This window comes from Amblyomma maculatum, chromosome 9 (genome assembly GCF_055883805.1).
Source record: "Amblyomma maculatum isolate TAMU_Amacu chromosome 9, ASM5588380v1, whole genome shotgun sequence".
Taxonomy (NCBI): Eukaryota; Metazoa; Arthropoda; class Arachnida; order Ixodida; family Ixodidae; genus Amblyomma; species Amblyomma maculatum.
In genome coordinates, this window is record NC_139352.1 from 128,507,325 (window position 1) to 128,532,529 (window position 25,205).

The 25,205-nt window shown below is 47.5% G+C and overlaps 1 protein-coding gene across 5 annotated transcripts in view; it reads right to left on the bottom strand.

The window, feature by feature from the left end:
* The window catches only part of LOC146180365 (uncharacterized), a 451,687-nt gene that overhangs the window by 37,555 nt on the left and 388,927 nt on the right, over window positions 1-25,205 (bottom strand). For all 5 annotated transcript variants that reach the window (XM_084579561.1, XM_084579562.1, XM_084579559.1 and 2 more), the window contains 4 exons: window positions 21,977-22,057; window positions 3,823-3,962; window positions 3,397-3,556; window positions 1,356-1,456 (listed from right to left, as the gene is read on the bottom strand). In XM_084579561.1, coding sequence (XP_084435687.1) covers window positions 1,356-1,456; window positions 3,397-3,556; window positions 3,823-3,962; window positions 21,977-22,057 — 482 coding nt within the window. The remainder of the gene's footprint in view (window positions 1-1,355; window positions 1,457-3,396; window positions 3,557-3,822; window positions 3,963-21,976; window positions 22,058-25,205) is intronic.

Sequence of the window (25,205 nt, forward strand, 5' to 3'; positions counted from 1 at the left end):
AAATGTTCATTGTCCAGCAATTTGCCCGCAAGTACAGATGTACGAACTTGCCTATTTTACAATCGACGGCCCAATTCGTGCACACTAGAACACGGGCAGGCTAGAAGGTCGGTCCATTCGCAGACATTTCACATTCACACGCTAAAACGCCGACGCCGTTTTTCACGAGGCGTGGGACTTCCTATTATAAGAAGTCCGTACGGACTGGGCACCCTCTCTTTCCCACGCGTTACGAAATCGGCCCACCTTCCGCAGGCTGTTACGAAAAAAAGAAAAAACAACGCCTATCGACCTTCGCGGGCCATTACTGTGTCGGAGAAGACAAGGCAGTGAATAAACGTCGCAAACAGAGCACTAGAAGTGCCATTCAAAACTCGGCACAAAACGAGGCGACCGTATAGGAAGAGCTTTGGCGTACTCGATAAGTGACGCATTCCAAAGGCATTCGAAGCAAAATCTTTCTATCTTCATCTGCCAACGTATCTACAATACAAGCCGGCTACGAATTCAATGCGCGAGCACGGGGGCCGCGTGGGACGGGGCGTGGGAAGGATTTCTCTGCAGTCGCGGTGTTCCCAGTATCGACCACGCGTACGTCAGCGCGAGCGTAGAAAAAAAAAAAAAATATGTGGGACAGATTAGGGGCCATAAAAATAGCGCCGAAGTGGGAAGATTTTCGAGCCAGGACGGAACAAGTTGCGGAACAAGGAGTGAAAAGACGACTCCCAGCTGAAAAGGTCTGTCTGAGAGGAAAGGCAAAGGAAACGGAGAATGGGTACTGAAAGTAAGGAGGGACACAGGCGCAACAGGAGCGCAGCAGCAGCTTGGTTGCGAATTGCTTACAGGCAAAACCAGAGAGACGCTTCAAACTGAAATTAGCGTGAAGCGCCAAGCCTCAATGTGCTCTGCTTAATTAATTACCATTCTCGGAACGCCGAGAGGCAAAAGGACGACCATCCACACGTGCACAAGTGAGAAGTACCGCTAAAGAGAACAAAAACAAGCACAATGACATTCATTACTGCAATACTATAAAAAGAACGGGAGGGGGAGGGGAACCACTCTAAGAGTAACCAACGGAAAACGACACGCTGTTGGAATGGGAAGCAGAAAAAGAAAAAAGCAAGAGTTGCAATTTGTGGACCGCTCCACATTCCGCGTTCTCTTTGCCTGTTTTCTCGATTTTTCACACCGGTTTACATACGCGGACATAATCAGGCTTTCCAGTCACGACGAGAAACGAACGTCACTCTAGCCCGCGTCTCCTTCTCTCTCCCTCCCTCTCCCGTTCTTTCTCTCCCTCTCTCTTTGCGAAAAGAAAAGAAATAAAAAAGGAGACGGGGCGAATCACTTGCCTTGTCTTCCAGGAGGAAACAGTGCATGGCTTGGGTGACGTCAGCAGCGTGCACGGAGTTGTGATACGGGTTGTTGCTATGGTAACCAGCGTCAATCAGGCCTGCGTTTCACCAGAGGGGAAGAAAGCTAACAGTCACACAGAGAGACCACCATTTCTACACACGCAGTCACAAGAGCTAAGCCAGATACCATAGAAAGGAGAATACATTTGGTAAGTTTTGCCGGCACGTATTTTTCCAAGGCGTATAGTGAAGCTCTTCCGAGAGATGTGATAAGTGGGGAACCAGGTTTTCAAGCCAAGCGAGGAACAGCAGACACTAGGCGCCAGGTCGGGCGCCAAGTGTCATATCTGGAAGCATTGTTCTTGCCTATACCCTGCTCTATTCTAGGTATTCCTGAACATAAAAGAAAAAAATAAGCTTTTTTTTTTTCCCTACCAGTTTCAGCACCAAGATGTCTTCTCAAACACAGGACAAAATTTAACTTTGCTGTTGTTTGAAAACGCAATAGCGGGACCTTCGTAGAACTTCCTTTCAACCAGAGATATATAAGCGAATAACGCAAGCTGAGAAATGCGACGCATTTGTTCTTTTCTAGCGTTCTAGCCCCAACTAACGTTCCAAGACTCTCGTCGCAACCGTAGGCAAAGCATGACTTTTTGTTTGGGGGCAGCAAAACGATGTAACCTTTGCGACTGCGATGATGTGCATCATGCCTGTATTTGGCACTAAATATATTTCGCTTTCTACAGAACCCGAAGGTACCTCGATCCCTCAAATTTCATGTGACAAATGAAAAAAAAAAAAGATTAAAAAATTTCCACCCACAGTGATTCGTAAAAGGCAATGGTGCCAGCACCCTGGATGTCATTTCATGACAGCATTTTTGAAACATTGCAAAGGAGTCTGCATGAAAGCTACCTGCATCATTTAGGGGAGAACAACGTCCGCTCTCCAGACGTAGCTACACCCCGCGTCACTTGCTTTATCAAAGTAAAATGTCTAAATCAACCACCCGAGCAATCCAAGAAAATGCAGAAAGTGGATAAAGACTTTGCACCGTCACAACGGGCACGCACACATGTAACTTCAGACTTCGCGCAAGCAAGCGCAAGCACACATACACACACGCGCGCGCGCACACACACGCACGCACGCACACATACACAAATAAAATTCCTAACTGGTTCTCCCACCTGCCCTCATACGTTTTATGCATCAACAAGGAACTGGCAGTTCGATGCGAAACAAACAATCGCACTAGTATCCTGATAATACTTATGTATACAAACTTCATGGCGAACAGAAATGCCTTTATTACAACCTCGTGGAGTGCAATGTTTTTGTCAAGTGCGAACCGATCGATTTAGTTGTTCCAAGTATAAACAAAGAAACAAAAATATCACAGCTGTGCACATAAGACTTCTTACGTGGGGAAATCCAAAAGCATTGCGAGTTTGTCATGCCACCTGGTGGAATCACCCGACACTACACTCGCGGACCTCGCTCGCACTTGCCCAGGTAGTGTACGTGTATTGACGCATTTACCTACGTTAAATTAAGGAGCGCCGCAGTTCGAAAGTGAAGAAGACGGTGATGTGAACCGCACAGCGCGAGAGTGCGTTGAAGTTTTACACGAGATGTGATCGGCTGCGACGATAGTATAGTGCCCTGACATTGAAGCCTAAAAATCATTAAAATAATTTTAGCCATGTTACTTCAGTCGAACACGACGGTTCATGTGTAGATATTGTATGTTATGAGTGCAAAACAAGAGTGGCGATAGTGCTATCGTGCCAAGCAAGCTGATCTGTTTGTTCCGGCGCGGGTCGAAACGCACTCGCGGCAATGGTTGTTTTATCGTGCTCTCCCACTGCCCACACATCTTGTCCAAGCCACTCATGAGACAAGAAATTCATCCGCACTAATGCAACCACTGTTCAAAAATTAAACTAGCTCGGCACCGCATATCAAGTGTACAATAAAGGCACAAAAATGAGCCCAGGCGCACAGTGCGTGGGGCCCAGTGAGTCGTACTCACTGAAGCAGTGCCAGACGCGCACGGCGTCTAGGTTGAAAGTGCGCATGAAGCCGTACTCGTGAAACAGGTGAACACACAGCAGCGGCATGGATCGGCCGCCCGAACACGCGTCCAGGGCAAAGGTGTTGAACGCCCACTGGTCCACGCTAGCCAACAGACGCTGCAAGGGAACGGCTTCAATGCAACAGGGCCACGAATATGGTGACACTATAATTCAAAAAGTAGCCGCGGATATTTTACAGAAGCTGAAAACAAAGATTCATCCAACTAAGAGCGAAATATATATTGATAGCAGAAGAACGTCCAAACCGTTCATGGCGTCTGTCAATGCTACGAGGTCTGCATGTTCATCAGAACTATTTAACGCGCACAACAAAGCGATGAACACAGTGCAGTTCGAAGACTGGCAGACGAACGTGCACCTACCTCTGAAACCCCGTGGTAGGAGTCATCCAGCACGTTCATCATGTGGCTCCATGGCTGGAGCACTGGCTGTCGTTCCCGCCTTCGGTAGAGCGTCAGAAACGGCGTCGTGGTGAGAGGGCGGTCAATGCCGATGTCCAGGGCTAAATCGAGAACGCAAAAAAACACGCACAAAAGCAATTTAGGCGCACTGAAAGAACTCAGAGCGCGCCTTATTGATGATGATAAAAACATTTATTGAACGAGGTTGGCACTTTGACTAAGTGTGCGCATTATTAAAACTATCGGGTTATCGCATCATTAGCGGTCCTAGCCAGATATTTCCGAAATCCCCACGTCGTTGTCTGCATCCAATGACGTTATCACACACCAAAGGTGAATGGTGACATAACAGTTGCCACTAGGTCACGCAATCCACAAACACAAATCCGTGTAACTGCTTTGGTAGGTGAAATAACTCCTCAAGCCGTCATGACCGCTTGTGGCACGAACGTGACTCCCCTGAGCCCTTTTACGCAATGAGCATTTTTACATTTTTACAGACTGCAACTTTTTGCAGTCTGCGCTGCGAGCCTGTGCTCCTCGCTTTCATCCCAACTTATACCCTAAAAAACAAAACAATGGCTCTGGCTCAACGAAGGTTCCTTTGTGAAGAAAACTTTACAAACAACAAATTTGTACTGAAATGTTGTGGCAGCCGAAGCGTCAGGTTTCAGTGCAATGAGTTGAAGAAAACAAGAGGACCACATGTCAAATATTGCAAACGTGTTGAGAAATGCACTGGCAGTTTTAAAAGAGACAAGCATTTATCTTATGCGCAAGCTAATGTGATGTGCAACATATAAAACACGTTTGACGCAAACTTATTGACGTATCCGGTACTCAGAAGCAAACACAATACTACTGTATGTATGTATGTATGTATGTATGTATGTATGTATGTATGTATGTATGTATGTATGTATGTATGTATGTATGTATGTATGTATGTATGTATGTATGTATGTATGTATGTATGTATGTATGTATGTATGTATGTATCTGTGTATGTATGTATGTATCTGTGTATGTATGTATGTATCTGTGTATGTATGTATGTATCTGTGTATATGTGTGTGTATGTATGTATGTATGTATGTATGTATGTATGTATGTATGTATGTATGTATGTATGTATGTATGTATGTATGTATGTATGTATGTATGTATGTATGCATGTATGTATCTGTGTATGTGTGTATGCATGTATGTATGTATGTATGTATGTATGTATGTATGTATGTATGTATGTATGTATGTATGTATGTATGTATGTATGTATGTATGTATGTATGTATGTATGTATGTATGTATGTATGTATGTATGTATGTATGTATGTATGTATGGTTTTGGTTTTGTGGGGTTTAACGTCCCAAAGCGACTCAGGCTATGAGAGACGCCGTAGTGAAGGACTTCGGAAATTTCGACCACCTGGGGTTCTTTAACGTACAGGTGCGGACATAAGTAAACGGAGCACGCTTTTTTTGTTGATATCAGAATAACGCCTTCTGCGTTGGTGATAAAGAAACGTTATTTGTACAAGTGAAAGCCCACTCGTGTATGCACGCAGCAAGACAACCAGTTTCACTTACAGAACGCATGAAAAAGCATGCTCCGCTTGCCTTTGTCCGAACTGGTACACCGGTGTGCGTGCGTGTGCGTGCGTGTCTCTGTCTGTGTGTGTGTGTGTGTGTGTGTGTGTGTTTGTGTGTTGTTACGTTTCTCCACCGACAAGTGGGACAGCTGACGCGGGCACCGCATAGCAACAGGCAGAACCGCGAGCGGATCGGCCATTTCGACGCCGTTCATCGGCCGCGCAACGTTTCCTCCCGCCGACAAGTCTCAACGTGATCCTGCCCCGCGCCAAATGTGTGTGCGTGCGTGTGTGTGCAAACGCCGGCCAAGCCTGGAGCTCGTGGGAGAGTGCGCCGCCCTCGCCCGTCTGCAGGAGGTGGAGGAGATGCGTTCGGACCACCTGTGATTGAGTCATCCCATCTTGCCCAGACACGTTGGGCGCTCCATTTCCTGTGAGGCTTTACCCTTTCCCTGTGAACGGGAAAACCTATAAAAAGCAGCGGCCGACTCCGCTGAGATAGAGATTACTTTGACGCGCCGTTGAGACGACGCTAGACACCAGCTGTGTGAGAGTGTCTGTATTCTCTCCGGGTCAGCTTCTCTGCCCGTATCTTCACGATGTTGTAGTAAAGGCTGTTTCGTTAAAAGACGCCTCGTCTTTGCTGGCACCTTTGATGCCGTCCGCCGTCCACGGAGCCGCCAGGCCAACGCTACCGAGGGGCGCGCAAACCCCAAACGTAACAATTGGTGAACAGCGGTGGGACGACGACGACCAAGACGTAACCGTGGTTGGAGGGACGAGCCAGGCGATACCGTCGTCCAACAACTGGCGAACAGCGGAGAGACGAAGATGATCAAGCAGTGACCGTGGTCGGTGAAACGAGCCAGGCCTGACTGAGGTGCAACATCTGGTGTGATGAGCGGAGATGTCCGAGGCGTGACCCGTGAATCAAAGCAGCTCAGCGGAAAGGCGGGAGCAGTGCAACGAGCCCTGTGTGATGACTGGTTGCCTGCAGCGGAACGACTGCGTTGGATTCTTGGCTGCGAGGCATGGTGAGTGCGGGACTTTCTTCTACTGAGTTTTGCCAGGCTTTTGTTAAGTAGAGAACAGAGCTGGTAATTGTGTTGTCGTTGTTGCTGGGTTAAGTGCAGCAAGGCAATAGTGGGCAGTAGAGAAGGCAGCATTCGGAACAGCCATGGGTTTGGATTTGAAGTCGTTGCGCAAACCGAAATTGCTGGAGCTTGCGGAGGAGTTGGGTCTGAATTTGTCAGACAAACTCAGAAAACCAGAAGTGTTAAAGGCTATTCTTGAGTTGGAAGCTGAAGATGACGAGCTTTTGGAATGCCTTGAGATCATTGACGAACGTCAAGAGGAACGTGAACGTAGAGAACGTCACGAGAAAGAGGAACGTGAACGTAGAAAACGTTACGAGAAAGATGAACGTGAACGTCACGAGAAAAAGGAACGTGAACGTCACGAGAAAGAGATTCGTGAACGTAGAGAACGTCACGAGAAAGAGGATCGTGAGCGTAGGGAACGTCACGAGAAAGAGGACGCCCGCGTAAGGAAACTGATGCAGCTGGAGATTTCAGCACATGGAATGAGCGTGGAAAAGATTAAAGCTTTTAATGCCATTCATTGTAACGGTTCAATACCGCGAGACGGTCCACCACCGTTCCTCATCGCCGAGGATATGGCAAAGTATTTGGCAGACTTCGAGAGTGTCTGCAGAAGTAAACGCTTAGAGCGAGATAGTTGGGCGCAGAAGTTGGCAGCTGTTCTCTTCGCTGAAGCGTCGGAAGAAATCAAGCGATTGGTTGGCAACGGCTTGAAAAATTATGATGCACTAAAAGAGTCATTGCTGATACGATATCAGATAACGCCTCATGATCTTCGGAAGAGGTATGGGGGCGAGAAACATTGTGACGAGGCATACTTTGATTTGGCCTATCAGTTGAAAGCCGTTGTAAGCGAATGGCTAGACAGTGCGGAAGTTCCGGAGCAAATCGAACTTGCACCGGAGTGTGAGAAACAGCTTGGGGAGGCGGCCGAGCAATGTGACCGCAGTAGCGAGCCGACCGAGCCTGGAACAGAAGAGTATCCTGTTACCTTGGTCGAGCCACTTGCTGAGACGGTTAGCACAGGCTTAATCGGCGAGAAGTCCGAAGTGACGCCGTTAAGCGAGGTGAACTGCATGCCGGCCCAAGTAACTGTAGGAGATACAGTTCCATCAAATGAGTGTGGAGAATTGGTAGTAACTGAACCGCCTCTCGAGTTAAAAGCAGAAGCTTGTGTAGAGCGTGGCGGAGAAGGAAGCCAGCTTGGAAATGAGAAAATTGCGGTTTCCGAAATCAGCTGTGTCGTAGAGCAGGGCACGCAGAAAAACGAAGTGCCGATCAGCGAAACTGCGCAGCCCGCGAGTTGTGATCAGCCAGGGCAGACCGACGAGGAGTGCGCGTCCGCTGTAGAGAGCGAGACTTGCGAAGGCGACAGCGAGCGACCAGAGCAGAGTCAGAATCGTTCGTGCCCTGATACCACGCTAGGTTGTATTCGCGAAAGCAACCCCAGTGCGAACGCGGACGTAGCACATATGACCCTCACGCTATCCGAAGCGCACCAGCTGTCGAATGAGCTTGATCGTGCGCCGGTTAGCGCTGAGCGATGCGGCTCATCGGAGGACCCGTGTAACGTGAGTGGCGAGCCGCCAGAGGAAATGCTTAGCTTGAGGGCTGGCATGAGCGGTTGTTCGGATTTGAATGAAAGTGAGTCAAGCGATGCAGCCGCGGCGCTGCCAGAGCAAATGCCTAGAAGGAGGACTGATGCGACTGACGTCAGCCGTTGCTGTTCGGACTTGACTAAAAGTGAGTCATGCGCTGCTGGCCACGATGCAGACGCGGCGCCGCACTTTGACCACTTTGAGACACCGGTGTCGTACTAGCTCCGGTAACCGCTAGCTTGCCAGAGCTCGCGCCCAAAGAAAGTGGGACTAGAGTATTCAAGTGCTGCCACCGAAAAACGCGGAAAGGCAGGCGCGAGAAAGATTGCTGCCATCGTAAGGAGAGCAACCTCAAACGGTTGCAAAAAGAAAGCAGAAAGCCTGTGTTCCAGTGCTGCCGTAGGAAAAAGCGGAAAGGCAGGCGCGAGAAAGAATGGAGCAAGTGTAAGCTATCGCGAAAGAGAAAGCGACTATCCCAAAGGCACAAATGCGCCCGTGCCGAGAAATAGCGTGACTGGTGCGCCAAGCGTAAGGAGAGGGATAGGTTGTTTAGAAGAGCGAGTGACTCGTGCTCGTATGTTTCTTTGCGCAGAAACAGGAAGGTAAGGTTCTTCCGTGAAACGGACAGCCGAAGCTTTAGTGAAAAGGGTGATCTCAACGGTAATGCCGATGGCTTAAGTCGAAGCTCATAACGTGAGAAGAAGCCCCAGTTTTCACTTGTTGGTGTTTTTCTTCCTGACATAGGATTTTGAACATATTGCATTGTATTATTTTTGTTAGAAGTGCTGTTTTGAAAATGCGTTTTTCAAATTTGTGGACGCGTTCCAAGTGCTGCTAAGCTGCCCTTTAATATAGATGGGGGCATAAGAGGGATATAGTCTGGCAAAACTTAGTGAAGTTTGCGCCGTGCTTGCTGGCTGAACGGTTGAGTTTTTAGCGTGGTTGTGACGTTGTAGGTTGTCAGCAAACTCTCCTGAAGACAAGTTGCAGAGTGCCTTGGAAACCGGACTTGCCAAGGACTTCTTCAGGCTGTTTGAGCTCAAGAGAAGCTGAGTCGGACGACCCCGGCTAGCAGCAACGTCCCGATCCCTCCGGACAGCGGATGCAGTCCCCTGCCCTTCGGGATCTCCCTTCCCCGGCGGGCAGTCTGTTACGTTTCTCCACCGACAAGTGGGACAGCTGACGCGGGCACCGCATAGCAACAGGCAGAACCGCGAGCGGATCGGCCATTTCGACGCCGTTCATCGGCCGCGCAACGTTTCCTCCCGCCGACAAGCCTCAACGTGATCCTGCCACGCGCCAAATGTGTGTGCGTGCGTGTGTGTGCAAACGCCGGCCAAGCCAGGAGCTCGTGGGAGAGTGCGCCGCCCTCGCCCGTCTGCAGGAGGTGGAGGAGATGCGTTCGGACCACCTGCGATTGAGTCATCCCATCTTGCCCAGACACGTTGGGCGCTCCATTTCCTGTGAGGGTTTACCCTTTCCCTGTGAACGGGAAAACCTATAAAAAGCAGCGGCTGACTCCGCTGAGATAGAGATTACTTTGACGCGCCGTTGAGACGACGCTAGACACCAGCTGTGTGAGAGTGTCTGTATTCTCTCCGGGTCAGCTTCTCTGCCCGTATCTTCACGATGTTGTAGTAAAGGCTGTTTCGTTAAAAGACGCCTCGTCTTTGCTGGCACCTTTGATGCCGTCCGCCGTCCACGGAGCCGCCAGGCCAACGCTACCGAGGGGCCGCGCGCCGCACGTAACAACCGGCGTCAGCGGTGAGCTGAGCACGCGAGCCACGCACGTAACTGTTGGCAGCGGTACGCTAACTCAGGCACTCGCGATCCCCGCACGTAACAGTGTGCGTGCGTGCATGCGTATGACGTGGTACTAAGGGCTGTGCTTAGAGCGCGAGTTTTTCGACAGTAACCGTGCATCTTATGGCACGAGATGGACAAAATTATTAAAACCACAGCGTGGCGGTTAATCGCGTTGTGGACATTCCAAATACTGAAACAACCATTACTACTGGCCAGCTAGAAATCCCTAATTGAAACTAGACGCTTAGGTAGTTGGAGAGCGAATGCTCAGAAATTAATTAGCCAGCGTACTAATTAACGTTATCCGCCTTTTTTCTTATGTCCGCCAACACTGATAATCTTGTGCACCGGCGAAGCCGCGTCCATACCTCAAAAAGGCGTTTTTTGCAAAAAGAAATGTCAATACAGTTTTGAGCAGCGTACATGCGATCAATGACCGGAAAAGCGAGAAAAGAAGAAGCATGAAAGAGATGTTTTCAGGCATGTAGCCGCGTAACAACGGTTCCAAGGCACAGCACAGTCCCAAAAAGTGCAGGAAGCTGTCCCCGTGCCCTAACAGGAAGTACAGTTGCAAGAGGAGTCGAGTGAACGAAAGAAATAATATTGAAGCTCTTCTCTATGTCCTGACCAAACCCCTCCCCCCGCCCCCTCCCTATTTTTTTCGACATACTCCAATTATATCTGGGATGTGTGTCCTCGCTAAAACTAGGGTCTACCGGCTACTTTGCGAAAGGACGAAAAGGTCAACGACTGCGAACTGTCGCGAACGCTATGAAAGCTTCTGAGGAAAAATAAAACTCCGTGGCTCCATGGCCCGAGAAACGCAGGAAAAAAGAGAATGGGGGCTGAAGGGGGAGCAACGTATTCAGCAGAAAACTTCGCGAACTAAACTTTGGTGCCCAGGGCACGTAGTCGTCTCGTCTGCTCGAATCAGGCAGGAAACTTTTTTTGTGTCATAGTTAGGACGCATAATTTGTTCGGCGTGTGGTGGGTGGGCAGCAGCCAGACGTAGCCTGCCACGAACTGCTTTCGCCACACGCGTTCTTTCGGGCCACTAATTGAACCTTCGCTGATAGTGAAAGGGGGGAGAGAGTAGGCGAGCCCATGCGCTAAAAATGAAGGGTGAGGAGGAACCACCGTCGGAGGCGACACTTCGCGCAGCGCGTACGCGGTTCACGGCCCGTTAAGCCAGGGAACAATGCTCGCTCGCGATGCCGGGGGCGCGGTTATGAGCGTCGCGCAACATCGTTAATGGCCGATCAGGACTGTCCGCAGGCTGTGTCGAACACACACGTGACGCGAAGAAGAAAAACGGAGGGTGAAATGAGAGGGGAACGAGAGTGTCCGGAAGGTTAGGTCGGAATGCTCCGTTCTCTTGCCGAAACGATGCTTGCGCAAACGAATAGGCAGGCAAAACGGTTCTGCTGCTTCAGCAAAGGGCACTATTGAAGAAAAATAAGTTGGAACGATCGCTTGTTAAGCGCGAGGGCATTCTCGAAATCCAGCACTTTGTTGCTGAGCGGATCTAATTTAGGTTTGGTTTGGTTGGTGGGGTTTAACGTCCCAAAGCGACTCAGGCTATGAGAAGGGCCGTAGTGAAGGGCTCCGGATTTATTTCGACCAACTGGAGTTATTTACCGTGCAATGACACCGCACTGCACACGGACTCCTTGCTTTTTGGCTCCATCGAAAAGCGGCGGCCACGGCCGGGATTCAATCCCGCATCCTTGGGCACAACAGTCGAGCGCCAAAACTACTGCACCACTGCGGTGGGGCGGATTTAATATAGTGAAAAAAAAAAAAATTATTTGTATGTAAAACCAGTAATATAAAGCGTTCAGGAGAAAGGGTACGTATATTCAGGAAACAGAATGGCAACGCGACAGAAGAAAATGCAGTGTTCTAAATTAGTATAATGTTCGGGACCACTGGGGAATGCGGTGGACTGTCGCACACTGAAGAGAAAAAAATAGCTGCGGTTTAGCTTGTGGTTAAACCTGGAGTTACGCGAAAGCAATCTGCATGGCTGCGCTTAGGTTCGGCTTCAAAGTAAAGACATGGCTTTTGCACATTGTGGTTTACTCTATGGTTTCAGCTTCGTTGACCATTTCTTTCGGGTGTAGGAGACTCCTAGTGGTACGACATCGTCTCTACGTCGAACTTCGGGGCACACCGCCGTTACAACGTTCGAACGAACCTTCTTTCCTAGCAACTCGCTGTTGTCATTAGCCTCTACCAACTACCGAGTTATCTCTCTTCTTCTTCTTTTACTTCTTCTTGGTCTTTCCTTTTTCTTGTTCTTCTTTTCCTTCTTTATCTTCTTGTTCTTTTACTTCCTTTTCCTTCTTTCTTCTTTTTTCTTGTTCTTATTTTCTCCTTTTACTTCTTTGCTTCCTCTTTTTCTTCTTCTTTTACTTCCTTCTTGGTCTCTCTCTTCTATTTTTTCTTCGACCTATTCTTTTCCTTCTTTTTTCTTCTTCTTTTACTTTCTCCTTTTCTTCCTCTTTTACTTCTTCTAGGTCTCTTCTTTTTTCTTCTTATTTTCCTTCATTTTTCTTCTTTCTTTTCTTTTTCTTCTTCTTTCCCATCTTTTTTTCTTTTTCTTCTTCGTCTTCCACGGTGCCACGGTAACACGGTGTCACGCCGACGGCTTGAAAACTTACCGCAGAAAAGCTTTCGCTACAAAACAAAAAGGACAGGTGTGTATAGTGACCGCTGTGCTGCAGCAGGCGCACAGAGACCCAAAGCACAGAGCACGATGACCCCCCTGAAGCCTCTCGACCTCTAGGATGCTTCGCCTGCAGACCGCAGGAGACGCCATCAAAATACGTCACCTCGTGCGGGATTGCCGAAGCTTGAACAGTCACAGTCGCAGCACCGCCCAACCTGCTACGCACTCGTGAGGAATGGATTCGGCCTCGCGGGCGACAAACGAAAGACAGTGAACGCGTTGTGGCGCTTCGTGTGCGAGGCGGCAATATAGCAGGCCACCATACCTGGTCATTTAAGTCCGCCCCCACCCCTGGTCTCGAGCCACCAACGAAATAAAGGTGTTTGAAGTGCATTTGAGTGAGGAGTGCGTATACGGTTAATAATTACTCTACTATAAAAATAATAGGATCTATAATTACACTGCGATAACTGTATCCCGAATGCGGTTGCGATTAAGCTTGAGGACGCTGACGCAACCGATCGTTCTCAGGTTAAAAAGACCAGTAAAAAGTCCAGAAATTCAGAAATATGAAAGAAGTGACCACCCGCTTCAACTAAAAGACACCCTGTGCAAGTATCCCATTCTTTTGAAACAAATCTTGATGTAATGAAACTGAACGCACGTGTAAGAGCTTGCGGGTTTGTAAAAAGAACAAATAAAAAAAAAAGAATAGAACAAAAACGAGCGTGTTGGGCGATGTGCATTTACTGTTACGAACACACAAAGAATCAAATAGAAGGGGCGACAGTAACCTCGGAAAAAAGAAAGCGGAGCTTCTCAGAAATTTAATCCTTAGTGGGACCAAGGTATAGAGCGATGTAAAAGCCACGCATATTATGCAGTTAGTCATTCTAAGGGCAAGTGGGGCTGTTCGGTTGAAATGTAGCAGCACGCGGTGATCACAACAGTAAAGAAAAAAAAAAGAAAACTGCTTCCAAGAGTCTGTCTCGGCTCAGCGACCTCTCGATATGAAAACTGTCGTTCGACAAGAGTAGAAGCAGCGATGTTGATTCAAGCCCGAAAATTTAATTACACCCACGAGTGCTCGATCACGAAAACTGGCGCGCTGCTATCGTACGAAATGGGCGAAAGCAGTTTCTATAGAAGTTCTATAGAAGGGCAGAAAATACAAAACCTGTACCTTGGCGTGTTAAGCAAATACACGTGCCAATACAGGACACATCAGCTCGAACATTAGGTAAACATTCCCAGCGTTGGGGTATCAGGGTCAGGCCGGCAGAATTTTATTAATCTTCGCCGCTTCAACGACTGGCGAAAGATAAACACACGTGTGCGACTACGCACGTTTCAAAAAGCACACACACCGAACACTGCTCCGTAATTTTTGCGCACCAATTTTTGAGACGCACAAAACAACGGGTCGCGAGGGCTAGTATAATAAGACAAACTGTGCAGACACGACGGACATGTTCGAAGCGCAGATTACTTCAAAATACATTACAGCGTATGAAAGAATGTGCTAACAAAGGGGAAATAAAGGCGCTTCGAAATGAGAAAATCGTAATCACTTTGAACGCTTCCGTCCTTATTTGAATAGAAAGTAGATTACGTGTCTCGCTTCTTTATTGCGAATAACTGCTGACGGTCACTGCTCCGGTTGATTAGATCACAAAACCGGCAACGTGAACTGAAACGATGTTTGCGAATAAAGTTCTTGCAGCCAGTGCATGTTGTGACGTTTCCGGAGAACTACAGCACGGCTGCATCTGACGGCTCGCCACAGCTGGCTGCCAGTGAGAACTTGAGCCGCATCGCCCCAAAACGAAAAAGGGATTCCAGACTGCTGAAAGCGGAGGAATCTTTTCCTTGATGGGTGTTAATAAAGTTATTCATCATCATCATTATCACATATGTGCAGACAGCCGCTCTCAGTCAGGCCGGAAACCAAACTAAATCGCCGCCTAACACCGAAAGTGCCCCGCCGATGAAGGACAGGGGCCGGCGCTAAAGTTATTTTTACTATTATTATTTTCCTTCCTTGATGGGTGTTAATAGAGTTATTCATCATCATCATCACATATGTGCAGAGAGCCGCTCACAGTGAGGCCGGAAACCAAACTAAATCGGCGCTTAAACACCGAAAGTGCCCCGCCGATGAAGGACAGGGGCCGGCGCTAAAATTAGTATTATTATTATTATTTTTCTTGATGGGTGTTATTAAAGTTATTCATCATCATCATTATCACATATGTGCAGAGAGCCGCTCTCAGTGAGGCCGGAAACCAAACTAAATCGCCGCTTAATACCGAAAGTGCCCCGCCGATGAAGGACAGGGGCCGGCGCTGAAGTTATTATTATTATTATTTTCCTTCCTTGATGGGTGTTAATAAAGTTATTCATCATCATCATCACATATGTGCAGAGAGCCGCTCACAGTGAGGCCGGAAACCAAACTAAATCGCCGCTTAAACACCGAAAGTGCCCCGCCGATGAAGGACAGGGGCCGGCGCTAAAATTAGTATTATTATTATTATTTTTCTTGATGGGTGTTATTAAAGTTATTCATCATCATCATCATCATTATCACATATGTGCAGAGAGCCGCTCTCAGTGAGGCCGGATACCAAACTAAATCGCCGCTTAATACCGAAAGTGCCCCGCCGATGAAGGACAGGGGCCGGCGCTAAAGTTATTATTATTATTATTATTTTCCTTCCTTGATGGGTGTTAATAAAGTTATTCATCATCATCATCACATATGTGCAGAGAGCCGCTCACAGTGAGGCCGGAAACCGAACTAAATCGCCGCTTAAACACCGAAAGTGCCCCGCCGATGAAGGACAGGGGCCGGCGCTAAAATTAGTATTATTATTATTTTTCTTGATGGGTGTTAATAAAGTTATTCATCATCATCATCATCATTATCACATATATGCAGAGAGCCGCTCTCAGTGAGGCCGGAAACCAAACTAATTCGCCGCTTAACACCGAAAGTGCCCCGCCGATGAAGGACAGGGGCCGGCGCTAAAATTATTATTATTATTATTATTTTCCTTGATGGGTGTTAATAAAGTTATTCATCATCATCATTATCACATATGTGCAGAGAGCCGCTCACAGTGAGGCCGGAAACCAAACTAAATCGCCGCTTAACACCGAAAGTGCCCCGCCGATGAAGGACAGGGGCCGGTGCTAAAATTATTATTATTATTTTTCTTGATGGGTGTTAATAAAGTTATTCATCATCATCATTATCACATATGTGCAGAGAGCCGCTCTCAGTGAGGCAGGAAACCAAACTAAATCGCCGCTTAACACCGAAAGTGCCCAGCCGATGAAGGACAGGGGCCGGCGCTAAAATTATTATTATTGTTATTATTATTATTATTATTATTATTATTATTATTATTATTATTATTATTATTATTATTATTATTATTATTATTATTATTATTATTATTATTATTATTTCTGATTGGTGTACGAAGAATCGACTTACCCTCAATTCTTCCAAAACTATGTCTCCTTTACTCGTAAAACACATAGCTTTCTCTACCATTAATCTGTGAATTTTGTGCTGTTGGACAGGGTTGATGAAATTAATGACATTGGTGTACTTTTTGACCGCACGCTCACCTTCTTCTCTCATACTAAACGCATTGCTCAGCGGGCTATGCGCACACTCGGATTCGTTTGCAGAGTTTCGAGAGTTCCGTACTCCATTTCCGTTCTTAAAACTGTACCTGTCCGTATGCTTGCCGCTCTTGGAATACGCGTCGGTTGTTTGGAAGGGCACTTGCAAATTGAACTTGGACAAGGTTGACAGAGTACAACAAAATTTTTTACGGATATTTCATTATCGCCTGCCCTGCGCAACTTCCTCCTCTCGCTCCACCAGGACCATCCAACTGAATCTTCCTTCTCTTCACTGCCGTCGTATCAGAGTTGATATCATTTTTCTGTACAAACTCCTTCATGGCCACATTATGTGCCCTCAGCTCTTAGAGTACATCCTACTGCGCGCTCTGCAAAAGAGCATGAGGGAATCCAGACCATTTCAAGTTTCTCCGTCTCTTCATTCCCATTCCCCTCTGGACAGGATGCAATGGTTATTTAACTCTTTTTGTCCTCACCTCGACATCTTCCAAAACTCGCTCTGTTCATTTATATTGGATGTTCGTAGCGTTGTATTCTAAATAGTACTTTATCACATATATCTCCCACTTTCTAGCCTAAAATATTGTATTTAGTTCACTTTTTGCTTCTTCTCCTGTTTAATGCTGTCTGTATTTTGAACTGCTTTTTATCCGTTTCTTACTTATATTTCAAATTTAAACTTTATATTCGAATCTTACTCTCCCGTGTTCAATTCTATTTCTTTATTGTATTATTCTATATTTCTAGCCTGTGTTTTAAGTACCACGCACTTGTTGCGCCTGGAATGGTTGTTTATTTTATGTATATTTCTATATTACTATAATCAATGTCAGTTATTTGTTGTTGTTGTTTTTTTTCTAGCTACCGTTCTTTTTTCTTTTTTTTCTTTCATGATGTGCTCAACAATTCTCTCACTGTGTATATAAGTGATGCTACTTATTGATTGCTTTCTTTCCGTGACACTTTTCGTCTCAGTTTCATTTCATGTGTTATTTATTTCTTCTTTTGTGTTCTTTCTGTGTATGTAAACATGTTTGTGGATTTTCATTTTTGTTTTTTTTTTTGCGCTGCAGCACGAAGACCACATGCTTGTTCCTGCGCACATTAAATAAAGATTGATTGATTGATTGATTGATTGATTGATTGATTGATTGATTGATTGATATTTATAAACACCACTCATGTCGATTCATCCGAGTGCGCTCAGTTCTCGTATTTGATATTTTTACGAAAAAATATAAATTTCTGTAAAAAGTTTCGCTTAGAAACAAGCATTAGATCTGAGCAAACAGAAAGAAAGAAAGAAAGATAGAAAAAGAAAGAAAGAAAGAAAAGACCGACTGCCTGTCACCCTCTTTCTTTTTCACAGGATGAACTTCCCCACTTCACAAAATAAAGATCAAGACAAATAGTCCCAAAACATTTCAGACAGACATGCGCGATAAATGACACAGACAGTAAATAAAAATAATAAAAACGGCCAACAGAGTTCTTACTTGAAATGCTCAGCTATTCCCGCCCCATAAATTCAGCAGTTCGGCGTAAAAAAAAAATAAAAAGTAAATTAGTAATATTAAATCGACTTTCGCAAGCCTCGGAGGCCAGGGAAGGGTAGAATCATCCAGGAAAAATCGTGCCTTCCTAGCCGTTTCCTTCGTCGCTTGTTTTTATTATTGATTTCATTACGACTACTGCGAGAATACTGAGAGAGAAGCGACGGCGGATTCTGTGGCCGGAAAGGCGATATGCGTGTTCTGGCATCTTTTCTCGCGCGGGTAAACCTGCGTCTTGCGTGATATTGCGGCTGCGGCGCATCTGTCAGGAAGACAAGAAGTTCCAGCCAAGCGTCCTTCCTCCCACCTGCCCCATCCCCACCGGCGCCCAGGACCGGAAGATCTGGACCAGGGGAGCGCGAGGATGACATGAAACGCTGGGAGTCTTAAAAAAAAAAAAAAGAAAAAAAAAAAAAACGAGAAAGAACTTAGGCGGGGGAGGGGGGGGGGGGGCGATGACGGTAGACCAGAAGAAGCGGGTCTGTTAGAAATGCCTAAAATAAGGTGCCACCCAGAAGAAGAGAAAGCAACAACAACAATAAAAAAAAAACGCATTCGAAAGATGATGTTGCGAAACTGCAGCCACCGCCAACGAACCGGGCGGGAGACTTGGACAAAGAGCGTGTTTTGTGTGCGCGCTCGTTCGTGTGCGTTTTCATCCTCTGTAACTTATGTGAGTACTTCAGTGCACCGTTGCCCTCACCTCCCGGTTAAAGCGAGCTGCCTCCAAACGTTTATCTTTACGCATGCAGCGCACTCAGGCTGGGAGGAAGCAAAATGCGCAGGGCATAACGGAAAGAAAATGCATTCGAGATCTCGGAGAGGAAGAGAGGGCCGGGCCCGCCCTACGTATTCTGATAAAGTGACCAGACAACCTGATGGGAGGGAAGTAGCGTGGGCAAGGAGGAGGGGGAACAAAAGAGAAAGGCAGGGGGGTGGAGACAGGTCCCATTTTTCTGCTACATGAGAGCCATTCATATTGGCTACGGCCTCGCCACGGCTTGCCTTTATTCCGCTCCCCATAACCCTCCGCCCTGTTTCTTCTCCATAAGCAATCGGTAAACTTTCGCTTCTTTTGTATTTGTGTATTTGTTCATTTATTTCCCCATACCGAAGGAGAAGGACGTTATTGCTCCTCGGTTCAATCTCCCCTCCCAAACGTTTTGCATCGAACAACACTGGCATGCCTTTTTCGGACGTGAGCTTGTGCAACAAATGTTGGTTCTTTATTTGTTTTACTTTTCCCTTGGCTGATTCACAGGTCAAGGCCTCAATAAAGTGAGAAATTGCCTTCCTCCTCTCAAGACGGACAAAACAAGTGCAAAATTAGCACCACAGCCGGTGGCCCGTGCAGGGCGTGTGAGCTGGGGGGAGGGGGGCAGCGGGGTATGTAAGACATAAAGTACATTGTGATATAAAGCAGACGCTGAAAGACGCATTACCATGTCGGGGGGTCAGGGAGCATGAAAAATCACTATGGCGATTGTGGCACAAGCAGAACACTCCGCATTACTGGAGGAACAAACGCATTTGATGTTTATTACATACATATAAAAAGAAAAACGAATCCGTCCCATCAGGGCGATATAAAAGGACCATATGATGAAAAAATGCAATAGTGATTTGCGAAGGAACCGGACGGTGAAGTTTGCGACAGCGTTGCCTTTCTTGCCTTTCTAAGCATGCGACGGTGACCAATGATCTAATGCTCGCATGTATTTTCTAACCTGCCCACGTCCACGATATATTTGAACGTATGCTTTAACTCCCCCACCTCTCACCTTCCTTGCGTCCGTCTCCTGTGTAGAGCAGACTGGCACTGAGATCATGCCGGTAAAATAACGTCATGGTAGTATTTTGGACAGCAGGAGTGAAGTAGTGCTTAAAGGCGGGGTTTCTACAACGACGGCATGAAAATTTGCTACGCTGGCCCATGTGTCCAGATTTTCAACAATGAGCTTAATTATTCGAGCAGAATTATTATTCGAATTAGTTAGTCAGTTAGTTAGTTTGTACTGTTTTGGTGCGCTCTTCGTGCTACTAACTGTCGGAACTTCTGACGGTGAGAGCTGCTGCAGCTCCAACAAAATGGCCGCCGCGATATAGCGTTGCAGCGCAGTGGCAAGACGACCGCACTCTACAACGCGCTTCTCTACTACAGTGACCCTCATGCGGCCGACCGACCTACCAGAACCAAGCCGTGCGGCTACCAAAGACGACGACATGAATGCGCGAAAAGTTTTCCCAGGGGTGCGATTTATGATGGGAGCGCAAAGACAAAGAGGCGGGGGCTGAAAAGATGAAACAAAATTTCTCCTAGGACGACGTCGACAAATCTGCGCGACACTTCTTAGAGTGCATTCCGCGAGCGCCACAGACCCCAGCTGTTTTTATCTGCGTCTTATTTTGGTTTCCTTCCGTCTCTATCGCGAAGACTGCCCCGGAGGAAAAAAAGATCACCATCTTCAGCGCTATGCATGTTTTAGACCATTCCCACTTCTCGCTTTTAAATCACTGTATGTCGCCCTCGCTTTTTATTTTTTTTTCGTTACTCTCTAAGATCTCGCATTTTAGAAGAAACTGCAGGAAGCCCTCAGATCTATATATCGTCAAAAAGAAAGCAGTACCCACTCACTAAAATTTATTATTTCGTATGCCTGTTTTATTTTTATTTTTTTATCCACGCTTCCTCACTTCGTGGCGACCACGCAGGCTCACGAAAGTCAGAGCTCATGAATCTCAAGGAGTATTCGCTGTATTTCTCCATCTGTATTCTCAACATCGCCGCGTTAGCCGTCTTGCGAAGGAGGTTGGCCTAGCTACTCCTCTGCACCGCCCCCCCCCCCCCCCCCCCCTCTCAACTCCCGCCTGCACTATTTATTTCCTCCGAGTGAAACTTTCACGCCCTGCTCTACCTTCCCTCTCCAAAAACATACTTTTTGTTTAGCACTCTCTAAAGCTTTGGTGCAGACGGAACATATAGCTACGTTCTTGCATCGCGCAGAGTTGGCGGGGTAGTCTTTCTTTGCACCCCATCCTTCTTGCTTCTTTTGCGATTCAAAGCACGGACGGTATACGACGCGTTTAGGAAATCGCACAGCGTGAGTGGACAGGGGCGGGACGACGCCGCGCAACTGATTCTGATAGCGGCGCGGTACGCAGTCCCCTGTGGACAGCTTCCGGAGGCTTGTGACGGCATTCGAGCCGGCCTCCATGGTTTCGTAATCGAAAGTGTAAACGTGCTTTTCAAGTCAAGGCCGCGTGAATGCTTCAATATCTGCGGCGTTCATGCGACTGTATTTTACAAAAAAAAAAAAAAAGGCAACTTATCAAACACATCTGCATTCGGTAGTTTCCTTATCAGGATATACGCACATCTAGTGAATGCTATATTTGTCTCAAGATTAGAATGAGGAAATTAGAAAAATTACAGCCAGAAGGCGATTAAACAGTTTGCACAAGCATAAGCAAAACCAAAGCGAGGTAAAAACATGTACGGTGACGTCATAAAATATTATTATATGTTCGTTTGCTTTGACATTACCACCTTTTACGCGAAAGCAAAATGCTACCTATGTGATTCGGTCTTCAAAGTTAAGATATAGGAATTTTTAGTTCGCTTTAGATTTTTTGTAAGCTTCGGGTTGTATTTTTTTTTTTTACCTTTTGATTATTTTGGTTTCTAACGACCCGAAGCAAGTCGGCTTATAATGTACGCCACAGTGACCTCCCTCAAAAGTTCCGGGTCAATTCAGACCAGCTGGCGTTGTTTAACAAGCACTCTCATCCCACACCAAACCGTCATGTCTGTCTTTTCCTGTGCAAAAATGCGGCCGGAGACGAACCCAAAACCTTGGGATCAGCTGCCGAACGCCAAATAAGGTTGTGATTCCAGTTTCTTTGTTCGCAGCAGGAGTGGCCTGTAACTAGCAGAGAAACAAAAAAAAAAAACACTCCTCATCGTGTGCAAGGTTTCCCCTCGCTATGGGCACGGTTCATCAGGTAGAACGTATTGTTTACTTCGTCAAACGCACGACTAGCATGGCGAAGAGAAAAAGTAATCACCTCTCCACTTGTTTACGCTAACTAAACGGCCCCTAACTACAAAAAGGGGGCGCAAAGCGGCGACACTCACCTTGCAGAAGGTTGTACTCCGACTGGCTCAGCGTAGCGGGCCGCTTCAGGGCGGCCTGGCTGGCATCCTCATCGCTGCATTCTGGAAGATGAAAGAGAAGAGAGAGTTAATGGCGCAACCTCATCCCGAGCACAAGATGTCACCCGCGTAAGCGAATTACCGATTCATACCCAGACTCAAAGAGCGGCAAGCCCAGAACAAGAAAAAAAAAAGAAAAACACGAACAGAATAAACAAATGTGTGGCCGCGGTTAGCCCGTAGCAGCATTTAACAAACAGGAACAAAGAAAAATCACAATTTCTGTACTGTGCTCCCTAACAACTTTTGGCCTATGTTGATTACGCTCGTTGACTAAAGCTTCAACCATGGGTACGCATTATAAACTGTCCTGAGAAATCGCTGTTAAAGACGTACTGGGAAAAGAAAAGAAGGAAGTCGTTAACTAAAGTAACCCCACGTGGTACAAGGCAGCACAGAGAATATATTCATAAGCCATTCATGAAAGCAGGAGAGGCAGATGCGTCAACCAGCACTAAATATACTGAGGCACGTAGAAAGCCAAACTGATGCGTCATCGAGAAACCACGTCATCATCCACGTGACTGCAACATGATCAGCGGGCTATGAAAAGCGCTGCTCTAATAAATCGTTCGTTGTTGATGCGTCGCTTCTGCCTGCGCTGGAAGCCGACAAATACGCCAGGTGCAAATGTTCTACAGCGGCACGATTACCTTCCCACTTCACCTACAATAACGCGCTGCGATTTCTTACGTTTTATTTCCTGCATTTGAAATGAGTGAACTGAAAACTTCGTCACTAATCCTAACGCGAGATCGTCAAGGCGAAACACACGACGTCAATACAGTGAGCGAAAAGTCACGAAGGCCCTGATTGCTCAGCCATATCTCCGGCTTTCCACCTTGCGTCGGTTCGAGCTCATTTCGACTGCTGAAATTAAAGCGGTTTTCCTTCTCGCTGGTCATCCGTCGCATGAGTTGCAGCTCACAAGCTCTCCCCCCCCCCCCCCCCCCCCCCTGCAAAGACAGAGGCCTTCACTGCATCGTCAATGTCATCGTAACTGTGATCGTCACTCTACACGAGGAGAATTACGATCGGTTTCTCGCGAAACCGGAGTGGAGTAGTGGTTTGCGCGCTCGGCTGGGGATCCAAGGAATAATGGCTCGATTCCAGGTGGAGACATTTTTAGTGCATAGCACTGCTAGTCACAATCACGGATTTCGCCGATGTCTGTCCGGAGCCACTCCCTCACTCTCTCTCTCTCTCTCCCTTTTCGTGAACCTGAAGGGGAGAAAGAGAAGGTGGCGACGCGCGCGTCGCGCGGCTCAGCATTGAGGAGGCGGAACGGCCGCACAGCTGCAGCAGAAGCCACTCCCTCTCTCTCTCTGTCCATCCGTCTCTCCATGAACTTGAAGAGGAGGAAGGAAAAGAGGGCGGAGCGGCTGCATAGATGCACCCTGTGAGAGAGGGGCGTGTCTATGGCGAGCGTGGCGCCCGTCACTGGGCAACGTTGCACAAGCGTGTGTTACTCCAGAGTGAGCAGTCGTGTGTCGCTCGCGCGTCCTCAACTTCGGCATCGCTTCCCTCACATCAGACACTCCTCAGCCTTCACGAACAGCAGAAGTTCACGCGCGGTGTTTCCTGGATCTCGGTTCCGAGCTTGTGCTCACTGCTCACCTCCGCGCCTTAACTGGCGCTCGCCTTCAAGCGCATTTCCCTCTCTCTGCTCTACCCCTATGATCCCACTCCAGACCTTCCGGCCGCAGAGCAGTGCATTGTAAAGGGGTAAATGTGCCTGTTTTCGTTCATTTGTGAAGATGGTGTAAAGAAAGTTGAGGACGCAGCTGCGCCGCGCGTTTGCATCACGTCGCAATGTGATTCGCCGTGCTCGACGTGCTGAAGTACAACCGTTACGAAGGCAGCGGGATCGTAGACTACTGATTCTGATATTGCAGCTAAACGGTGCAAGAATCTAGAAGCACAAAGAATGAGGAAACGTGCCGAGCGTCCTTAGGAAATTGCTCAAGACACTGAGCGTCAGCGTGAAACGGATACCGAAGCGAAGAGGAACAAACGTGCGGTAGAAACTCCAGGACAACGGGCTGCGCGACTGCAAGCGATGCCAAAGGAATAGCAGGGATCAGCAGTGCTACGCACCTACTTCGCATTTGATTACCTGTGCAAATCAGCCGTAATTCTTTTTTTCTTCAAGCGCCGGTTCGCGCGCGCATTTCCTGCGGGAACTTCCGCAGCCCATAGGCCAAGAAAGGATTTCGCCTTAAACATCACGGGCGCGGTTCTGGCCGGTGTGACATAGCCGTACTCTGATTGGGCATTCGCATATATGACGTCACGAGATCGCACGACATGGCCAATTTGGCAAGCATTTCAAGCTGAGGCTTCGCCTTCGTGATGGGAAAGTGATATCGGAATCCAGCCTTTCACGGCCCTTGCAGATATAAAAAATTAGGGATATGCGAGCAGCAAAGTGCATGTACAGGGTTCAATAACACTTAGAAGGAACACATCTGGGCGTGGCTGCACACATGTGGAAACTCAGTGCGCAAAATCCCGTATAAAACTGCTGCAAAATGGCAGACGGCACGAAGCGTCCACCTACACGTGCCTCTTCTCTCGCGCCATTGTGTTTTGATTCGTGAAAGGGTTAGATACTGGCGCTCCGCAGGTGCGCAGTCAAATGGAGTTCTCGGTAAGTGTGACTGACCCTGTAGGTGAACGAGAATCCGCAAAGGGAAGCCCACCTCCGCATTTTTTCCCCCTCGAAAGTGCAGACCGCTCAACAGTATAAAACTCGTGGAAGCTCGTCGAATAAGAGCAGTTATTTTCCTCGACAGGCGATCCGTTATGTGTACCGGCATCCCGTCACAATCATCTTCGCGAACGCCAACCTCTAATCCACGAAACTGCCGTGTCAAATCGGTCAAAGCGTCGTCTTCCGCATAAGGCGGCTACGCGACGCGCCTTCAAGTTCCAAAAGTTTCTGCAAGATACGATCCCTAATAGGGAGTTGCCCCCTTATCGTCTCATCTTTTCCCGTACTGTGGAGGATGGTCGGAGTACGTGGAAGGCACGCGTCAGAATAAAGGCTATTCACCTTGACAGGAGATCAATCAAAACAGGCGGTCATCGGGCTTTCTTCTCAGCCTTTGCTCAGTCATTTTTTTGTACTGCATAAACCTGCGCGGCTGAT